Source organism: Topomyia yanbarensis, chromosome 2 (genome assembly GCF_030247195.1).
Source record: "Topomyia yanbarensis strain Yona2022 chromosome 2, ASM3024719v1, whole genome shotgun sequence".
In the NCBI taxonomy this organism is placed as follows: domain Eukaryota; kingdom Metazoa; phylum Arthropoda; class Insecta; order Diptera; family Culicidae; genus Topomyia; species Topomyia yanbarensis.
Window position 1 is genome coordinate 445072424 of NC_080671.1, and position 9201 is coordinate 445081624.

General features: G+C 41.9%; 5 protein-coding genes across 7 annotated transcripts; 3 read left to right on the forward strand and 2 right to left on the reverse strand.

The window, feature by feature from the left end:
* Window positions 1-1082: 1082 nt before the first annotated feature.
* LOC131685702 (DNA topoisomerase 1) lies at window positions 1083-2037 on the forward strand. Of its 3 annotated transcripts, none has more exons than XM_058969589.1 (3): window positions 1083-1102; window positions 1189-1869; window positions 1926-2037. In XM_058969589.1, the coding sequence occupies exons 2-3, from the start codon at window positions 1201-1203 to the stop codon at window positions 1995-1997; spliced, it is 741 nt and encodes a 246-aa protein (XP_058825572.1). In that variant the 5' UTR covers window positions 1083-1102; window positions 1189-1200; the 3' UTR covers window positions 1998-2037. The 3 variants fall into 3 exon arrangements, with proteins under 3 accessions (XP_058825572.1, XP_058825573.1, XP_058825571.1); XM_058969590.1 differs by lacking the exon at window positions 1083-1102 and adding an exon at window positions 1103-1132; XM_058969588.1 differs by lacking the exon at window positions 1083-1102 and adding an exon at window positions 1103-1125.
* Window positions 2029-2713, reverse strand: LOC131685703 (large ribosomal subunit protein mL41). The gene is made up of 2 exons (XM_058969591.1): window positions 2647-2713; window positions 2029-2587 (listed from the first exon to the last, which is right to left on the reverse strand). Exon 2 carries the CDS (start codon window positions 2554-2556, stop codon window positions 2080-2082), a length of 477 nt encoding a protein of 158 aa, XP_058825574.1. The 5' UTR covers window positions 2557-2587; window positions 2647-2713; the 3' UTR covers window positions 2029-2079.
* Window positions 2714-3863: 1150 nt separating this feature from the next.
* Window positions 3864-5575, forward strand: LOC131685704 (probable asparagine--tRNA ligase, mitochondrial). Its single transcript, XM_058969592.1, has 2 exons — window positions 3864-4149; window positions 4237-5575. The coding sequence occupies exons 1-2, from the start codon at window positions 4027-4029 to the stop codon at window positions 5533-5535; spliced, it is 1422 nt and encodes a 473-aa protein (XP_058825575.1). The 5' UTR covers window positions 3864-4026; the 3' UTR covers window positions 5536-5575.
* Window positions 5576-5717: 142 nt separating this feature from the next.
* Window positions 5718-6500, forward strand: LOC131685706 (uncharacterized). The gene is made up of 2 exons (XM_058969593.1): window positions 5718-6077; window positions 6128-6500. Exons 1-2 carry the CDS (start codon window positions 5809-5811, stop codon window positions 6417-6419), a joined length of 561 nt encoding a protein of 186 aa, XP_058825576.1. The 5' UTR covers window positions 5718-5808; the 3' UTR covers window positions 6420-6500.
* Window positions 6501-6531: 31 nt separating this feature from the next.
* Window positions 6532-7169, reverse strand: LOC131685707 (uncharacterized). Its single transcript, XM_058969594.1, has one exon. The coding sequence runs from the start codon at window positions 7059-7061 to the stop codon at window positions 6612-6614; it is 450 nt and encodes a 149-aa protein (XP_058825577.1). The 5' UTR covers window positions 7062-7169; the 3' UTR covers window positions 6532-6611.
* Between the last annotated feature and the right edge of the window lie 2032 nt (window positions 7170-9201).

A 9201-nucleotide genomic window follows, 5' to 3' on the forward strand; every position in this document is an offset into this window, starting at 1 on the left:
CAGCAGTAATTTAGCCGTATATTTTGCCAAAAGCGACCTTTAAATAGCATTTAATGTGACTTAAGTGCTTATCAAGTAGCCGTTAAGATGCATTTAGCATGCCTATTGGTTACCTGGGTATTATCATGTTTTGTCTTAATGCAAAACCAGTGCACTCTATAAATACTCCATATTTCTATAGAAAGAGAACTGCGGAGACTCCATTTTGGATCAATTGAATTTGTGTTTAGCTGTCAAAAAACGAATCCAATACAGTCGTGATTCGCTGGTTGGGCCACACCCTAGGGGCAGATCACTCTAAAAATGTATAACAAATTTGCATCAAATTAGAAAAATGCATTTAATTTCCATTTTTGCATCAACTTTGCACTCCCTCGCAGAAAATTTTGTTTAACAAACGTCCTACGCTGATTCACTTTGTTCGATGTTTTGTTGAATGTAGGGCTGATTTTTTGTAGGGTTTTGACGTCTTACACGCAACGCAAAATACATTGAACGCAACGCAAAATACATTACGAATTTCTATTTTGACGGAAAGAAATGCATTTAATTTAGCTGATTTTTAAAAATGCATCACAAGTGATCTGTCCCTAGGCCACACCTTTGTCCAACTAACGAATTTGATTCGTTAGTTGGACCGACTGACAGATGTCAAAATTTCTCCAAATGAGACATTAGTAGTGTAATTGCTCCTGTTCACATCTCTAATAATTGTCAGATTTATTGTCAAAGTAAATTTGACATAAGATTTTGACATTCAAATGCTTTTTAGTTGAACAATGGTCCAACTAAGAAACGGTCCAGTTAAAAAGTGTCCAACCAGCGAATCACGACTGTATTCCAATCGAACACTGCCCATCCTTATAACATTGGACGTGTTGCCATACAATGCCGAGACATATACGTTTCCAAAATCACTGCTTTTCTCTCCGCAGTTCTCTTTCTAGAGTTTTTCTAGTGCACTCCACTACACCGGTGCACATCAATCGAAAAGCGCAAGCATAATTTTCATTAGGACCTTTTGATATATGTTTGTCTAATTATGTTGACGTCTGACGGAGACGGATCGGATTGTGTGAATGGTGCTTAAAAATGTCTAGAGGTTAATTTGTCAAATAAATTTCTGTAATTTGTAATTTATTTATGTGTGTAGTTTAATTTGCAATTAATCGGTTCGATTTAAAACAGCTACAAGACAACATGCCGCGTTCCTATTCTCGGTCTCCCTCCCGCTCGCGGAAGCACTCGCGTCGGCGATCACGGTCGAAGTCCCGTGAACGGGACAAATATTTCAACCGGAACGATTATCAACGTTATCGTAGCTCAGAAGATCGATCTTCAAAGTCGCGTTCCACTGCCGCATCTTCGTCGTCGGGCAGAAGTAGTACCCATGATCATCATCAGAGCCATCGGAAGAAACAGTCGGTTAGCAGCTCGGTGGCAAGTGACTACAGATGCAGAAGTCGATCTAAGGAGAGGGATCGTGAAAGACGCGAGCGTAATAAAAGGCGATCTAATTCGCGCGATAAGTATACACGCAAACGAGCTAGCTCAAGCAGCTCCAGTAGCAGCAGTAGTAGTAGTTCAGGAAGCTCAGGATCAACCAGCAGTTCAAGCTCTTCCTCGGAGAAAACGGAAGATGAATATGTTTTTAAGTCTCTAACTGATAACCACGAGCCTGATAATGATAAGACAACAGTCTTAGCAAAGTTGAATGCAGATGAGTTCGTCCCACAAACGTTTGTATCATCGAAGAAACCGGCAGCAACCCAGGTTGCAGGGAACATAGTAATTGATTTGACTGCGCAAACTATTAAGGTGCCGAAAACAGAGGAAGAGCAAGCCATAGATCCCCTGTTTCATCCAAATGTATGTCAGTGTATGTAATTTTTCGAAAATCGACTAAATTTTCTCTTGTTTTACAGTTCTTCGGCAACGATGACGAACGAATGTCTCAGTGGGTTCGGAAATTGCTGGCTGTGCGACAGAATACTTGAAATTAACACCCGTAAGTAAAACGCTATTCAATTTAATAATAAATCTTTACTCAACATACTACCGGATGGTACACAATTCACCCTAAAATATATCCGAGCCGGTCTTTCGCGCGCGGACCCACGCCTCCTCTGGGGTTAGTTTTTCTTCATCGGAAGGTTCTATCGGCGAACCATCCTCGCTTAATTTTCCTTCCTTGAAATCATCTATCACCTTCTGCGAGTAAACGGCATTGAAAAGGTCTTGACTGGTAAACTCCGACTGAATGACATCTGGTGCCCGGTAGGACACATAGGGCTTAAAATTGCACCCTTCCAGGTTTGGCACAATTAGTTCCGGAATCTTTGCTGGAATTTCAACATAGCGTCCCTCGTGGATGACTCCTGTGTCCCGAACACCACGCTTGTCGATGGGCATATCAGGATACAGTTCTGGCTTTGCTGCCCGTAGCTTTTTGAAGATGCGTGTTCCACGCTTATTGTATAACAAAAACTTACGGAAGTTGTGCTTACCGCTGCTGGTGGCCGTTGTACATATGCAGCGCTTGATCATATGAAACATGATTTATGTTATATGTTTGATATCGAATGTTCTGCAATTAAATTTTAGCTATTTTTGTTCGAAAACGTGAATGTTATTTTGATTTTTTACTATTTTGACGTTTGGATCAAATGAGGACAGGCAACTGGCATCCCTATCATTCGTTAAGGAACAAAAAGACTAGAGCAACATTTCAGAAGGGCGCTACTGCAATGTATATGCATTCAAGAAAATACATTGATTTTTTTTCGTTTAAAGGCCTTAAAGTTCTAAATGTTTGTCAAGAATTCAAGTGTGGGTGAATGGAGAACAGTGAGTCTAGTTCTGTAAAGTATGCAAATTAGGCTGGATGGAACTATCCAAGTCGGTCTTGAATATCACATACATTTGGAGCAACATCAGATGCTATCCGCGAGCAGTTGCTGCAAGCTATTCTCAACCCCTATTCGGCAGTTTTCACGCCGCCACCCGCGTTACGGCTTGGTAAGGCCAAACTGGTGTCGAAGGGACCCAATTAAGGTTGTCTGACGTATTCTTGATGGTCACATTATTAGCGTTTCAGCATTAGAATCGCAGATAGCCTTAGTTGACTATAAGATTAGGGAATATGTTTAATGTGATAAATAATGTCTTTTTCGCTTCAGATAGTTGATATTCGAGCCAGTAGAACTCCTTGATTGTTTTTCCACTATATTGAACAAGCATAGTGCTGTTGCAACATGATAATTCAATCTGATGCAACAACCATTTAAACTATCAATAATACACACTAGAACAGAAAGAAGAACTGGTAGAATAGTTGGAGGGAATTTAGTATTCGGGGATATTACGGTTTACAGCGCTCTCTGATTTACTTAATAGTCGATTGATTCGCTTCATACCTAGGGGACCCAAGACGAGATCAGGAAAAAGACTAAAGCGGAATCAATGCAAAGTTTTAATTGCACCACAGACGACTTAGCACGCGTTGTTAGGAGCAGGATACCTTGGAGTAGACAAAGTTGATGTTACTGACAAAGTTGATGAGGACTTGATGTTACACATTTCGATACAAACAGGCGCAAAATTTATTCCTCCTCCCGAGGAAGGATGTTTACTTGACAGACAGTTGTTAGTTCGTCCGATTTTGCAAATTTTGTCTCGTGGGACGGACCGAGATCTCTTAAGTTATAAGCTGCAGTCCTATAAGCCCGCTAAAAGAAAAATGTCGAGAACTCACGCGTTTTACACATGATGTTAACGTGTCTAGTTTTTTTCAGTGTAGCAAAAACTGACACATGTTTTGTTGACATGAGCAAATTTGTCGTGTGCATCGTGCTTAATGTAGACTTCAGGAACCAATGTTTACGATTAATCATAACGAAACGATTCTGTTGGAACCTTGGCTTTCAGTCGCCGGCTTTGCAGATCTGTAAAGAAATTTTGTAATTATTGTAAGTTTAATGAGTACAACCATCTGTTAGGTTACACTGTTTATGACCTTGCACAAAAATGTTGAAACGGTTGTCGTCGAGATTGTGGGTTAGCGGTAATGTTCGAAGTATGTATCATTTATCTAGAGTTAAAGATATATCATGTGGGAAACGTAAGGATGGTGAACAACTTCAAATGAAGGTATTTATAGTACATTAAATAAATTTTAGAACAATAGCTCGACAATTACTAATTCCAATGAAATTTCTTTATTGTCTCGCTTTTTAGGGTTGGATCAAATCAATTCGCAGAATGAAGGACAACATATTTCTGGACATGAACGATGGCAGTTGTTCGACGAATATCCAATTGGTTGTAGGCAAATCACAACTTCAAGACGTTGCTTACGGCTCATCTGTAGACGTGTGCGGAATCCTAGCCCGAACAGCGAGAAATCAGCTCGAGTTGAAGGTGGACAAGCTCCAAGAACTTGGTAATTGTCCCCTGTCCGAAGGTTATCCGTTCTACCCGAAAAAATCGTACCCACCGGACTACATTCGCAATTATTTACACCTGCGTCCACAGACCAGCTCGATAAGTTCCATGCTTCGTGTGAGGCATCACGCGAGCAAGTACTTTAACGATTATCTTGACAGAGAGGGATACCTTCAAATTCACACTCCGATTATCACGTCCAATGACTGCGAAGGAGCGGGCGAGGCTTTCATAGTGAAACCAGCAAACGACCAGTTATTACAGAATATAGCAAAAAATAATCTTCCAATTGAAGAGCGTTACTTTGATCGTAAAGCCTTTTTAACGGTTTCGGGACAACTTCACCTGGAGGCGATGTGTCATGGATTAGGGAAAGTTTATTGTTTTGGGCCGACATTCCGAGCAGAGAACTGCAAATCGCCGATTCACTTGAGCGAGTTTCATATGTTGGAACTTGAGGAAGCATTTCTGGACTCGTTGGAAGAATTATCCTATAGAATTGAATCATTGGTAAAGTTCGTTACTAAATCGTTGCTGGATATTGTCCCAGAAGATGTGGCTCTAGTAAGAAAACTGACAACACCGCTTGGTATCGAAGAAAGTTTTGCGTGGCTAGAGAAGCCTTTCCTAAGAATAAGTTACAAAGAAGCGATTGACGTGCTTCAACAAAATCAATCTCGATTGAAAGGAGCAGTTCTGCCGGAACACGGAATAAATAAAGAACAAGAATTGTTCCTTGTCAGCCATTATCAGGCTCCAGTTTTTGTTCTCAGTTGGCCAAAAGCGATAAAATCATTCTATATGCGAGAATGTCGGCATGATGCAAACTTGGTGGATGCGCTGGATTTTCTCGTCCCCCATGTGGGAGAGCTGGCAGGGGGTAGCATTCGCGAGGACAATTATGACAAGCTGGAAGCAAAGCTTCCAGACCAAGAATCGCTTCGATGGTATCTCGAACTGCGCAAATTTGGATCAGTCACTACCGGTGGTTTCGGGCTTGGACTGGAGCGATACCTTTCCTGGGTGCTGAATGTGCACAACGTAAAAGATGTGATACCATTTCCACGTTGGGCGCATAATTGTTCGATGTAGAATGATAATAAATGTAACTATTAGGTAGCAATCAACATAATTCGTCCATGTTTTTCTTATATAATTGTCATGTACATGTATTGACCACATCACACTACGTCTGACCGTTACCAAGCAATGTCAACAAACTAACCATTTTCAACAGAATACACGAGGTAATGGATGGTTTCGGGCCCAAGTATCCCGGGGAACATTGTGCGTTGTTTACCGTGAATTATTTGGAAAAAATCTAGCCAATCGATTTCCAGCGATAGGAAAGCTAACACCAACTCAATGCTAACCAAAAAAGAAAAACTTCTTATCCGCCCATGGCAGATGCAGCGTTACTATAACCATCGCATTAAAGTGGAAACCGCTGTACCGGCAATCGACTTTCATCCTCCGGCCGACCGGGCCCATATAACGCAAAAACTGAAAAAGCAGCAGAAGGAACGTGAGCGAACGGAGAAAATCGAACGAGACAACATAAGACTGCTGCAACGATTGGGATCAATTATGAGCACGAAGCGACTGGACAATATCTGGACTCATGCGAGACCCAAGTAAGAAACAAGTTAATAAAACAATAATCACACTAATAATGTATCTTTAGTTTTCTAAGCCGAGAGTATATCTACGCTGTTCGTCCAAAAACAGCCGGCGCTACATTGGATCATGGTCGCCGTAAATCTTCTGCATCGCGATTGGACGAATCGGAAATGTCGGAATCGTCTGGGCGACCAGTTCGTTGTAGCGCATGTACTTATCGCATTTACAAACCAAACAAAGTGACACCAGAGGAACGAATCCCCTGGGCTACGCAGCGAAAGACCACCAATCGGAAATTAATAAACGAAGCCGAATCAAAACTGCACGTTTGCTGCCGGTTCTGCTGCTGCAAATAATTGTATGATCAATTCCCGTCGCTGACGTTATTAACCTGTAATACATTTTGATTGAAATAAGTGCGATTTCCTATGAAATTTCTTTCCAATCAATAAATCAGAATACTACAAATTTCGACTTGTTTACATCCGCTCTTGTATTTCCATCCTCCTTCGCTTAAAAAATAAACACTTCAACCCCACGTTCTTTTCCTACTTCAGTGGAATGAATCGGGAGCTGTGGGTGGCACCAATACCGGGCCTACCGTGCTTGACGGGTTTGTAGGTCAGCGAGAATTCTCCCAAATAATGACCGATCATCTCCGGCTTTACCTCCACCTGGTTGAACGTCTTGCCGTTGTAAATGCCGACAATGGATCCAACCATTTCTGGAACAATGATCATATTCCGCAAATGAGTCTTAACGATCGCAGGCTTCTCGTTCGGGGGAGCATTCTTCTTTGCCTTGCGAAGTTTCTTGATGAGGGCCAACGGCTTACGGCGGAGACCGCGCTTGAAACGTCGCTTAGCACGGCTATGCATGAGCTCCATGAGCAGGTCGTGCTTCATATCGAGCAGCTGATCCAAATCCACACCGCGATAGGTGAATTTACGGAACGCACGCTTTTTCTTTATTCCCTCGTTATCGGCCGCGTCTGCCATGGTGTTTAAATTACGGATCCGAACACCGAAAATTGAAAATATACACGGAACTTTAGGCGACACTACGTTCTTTCACAAGATATGTGGAAGAAAAGAGAGTTTGACGTTTGAGTTGTTGCGGATGTGGTATTACGCGTTTTTTGACACATTACCCGGATTCTGCATCCAACCGATATAAATGCGTTTCGTTACACGCTAATTCCAAATCATTTAAAATCATCACGGATACGAAAAACTACCAAAAGTTTAGCTCTTTTGACTCAATCTCGGGCTATCGTGGAATAAGGTAAAATTAGGTAAACCGCGTTGAAGGTAGTTTCCCTTTAACCACGGCAAAAATCCCAACTTATTGACGGGTTTTTATACTCAACCTTGAGTTAAATATGCTTAAATTTAAGTTGAATCTACCTAATTTTGAGTATACCTCAAACAACTCAAAAGTACCTTATTCCATGGAAAGCGGCGCTTACACGTTCAATATTTTTGTCAATACCAGTATTGACGATATTGTTACAACATTTCAGTCCCATTTGAAATCCACATCGTCAATACAACTTTTTTCCATTACACGCACAATACTTTTGTCAATACTCTCTAGTATTGACAAAAATATTGAATGTGTAAGAACCGCTGAAGACCTCGACTGAGTCGAATGCTAGGGGCAGATCACTCTAAGAATGTATAAAAAATTTGCATCAAATTGAAAAAAATGCATTTAATTTCCATTTTTGCATCAGCTTTGCACTGCCTCGTAGTTTGTTTAACAAACGTCCTAAACTGATCCACTTTGTTCGACGTTTTGTTAAATGTAGGGCTAGTTTTTCTGTAGGGTTTTGACGTCCAAACTCTGTAGGGTTTTGACAGCCAAACAACATGCTCGATGTCGTCAGTGTAGAACATTTTGCCGCAGTCGACTTGATGGTATTTATTATATAAAATATTGTGATCCGGGATTCCACAAATCTCTTCCTTCATGGATGTGTCGAAAAATACAGTTGGAGCAGGAGTATCTAAGAGATAAGCACGGTTAACGTTACACGAAGATGAATTAATGTTCTGTGCCATGTAATGAAAGTACAAGGACATGAATCGGGCCTGAGAATTAAGCTCGACAAGCCTTTCGAAATTTGCAATCACCAATGGGTTCAAAATATCGCATCGAATGAGCAATCGATACGAGAGGTCCCAAAGTCGATTTTTTAGTGGAAGGACGCCCGCCAGCACTTCTAAACTCATCGTATGGGTCGAGTGCATGTAACCCAAGGCAATACGCAAACAGCGATATTGGATTCTCTCTAGTTTGATGAAATGTATGCTCGCAACGGAGCGAAAGCAGAAACATCCGTACTCCATCACTGATAATATCGTTGTTTGGTGCAGCCTGATTAGGTCTCCTGGGTGGGCACCCCACCATGTTCCGGTTATTGTACGGAGCAAGATGACCTTTTGTTGGCACTTCTGTTTCAGATACCTAATGTGACATCCCCAGGTATCTTTAGAGTCGAACCAGTCTTGGAATTTTTGGTGCCCCGGGGAGTACTGGGAACTCCTGGTTGTATCTCAATTTCCCAAAACCAGGAGGTACTATCTTCGGATTTTTGGCAGCACTTCCAGTTGATGAATTATTTTTATTTTGTACCCTTGTTTGGGACAACCTAGGACCCTTACGAGGAAGTTCAGGTGAGTTTTGATTAGGTCTTTTCCTAGAATTTCCAAGCAGAGCCAAAGAATGCCCCTCGCAAGGGTCGTTCGAGGCGTTATCGTCAGTTGGCAAGAGAACGAATGGGTTTTCGGAGATGAGTGGAACAGCTCTTTTAAGCATTTCTGCGCAAGATCGGATTCGATCGCTTCAGTTTATCCGTGCGAAGTTTGTACGTTGGGCATGTCAAAAGTACTGCAAGTATCATCCGCATGGCGCTCCCCACATTTACCGCACCGTTGCTTATTGCTACAGTAGGTGGCCGTGTGACCTAGCTGCTTGCAATTGGAAAAAATCATGACCCGCGGTACAAACAGACGCACAGGTAGACGAGCTCCTCCCACTTCAACGTAGCTCGGAAGTGCAGATCCGGCGAAGGTTACGCGAAACGAGTCTGATGGATAGTAATAGGGATCTTTAGGGGTGTGCGGGTTAAGGTAT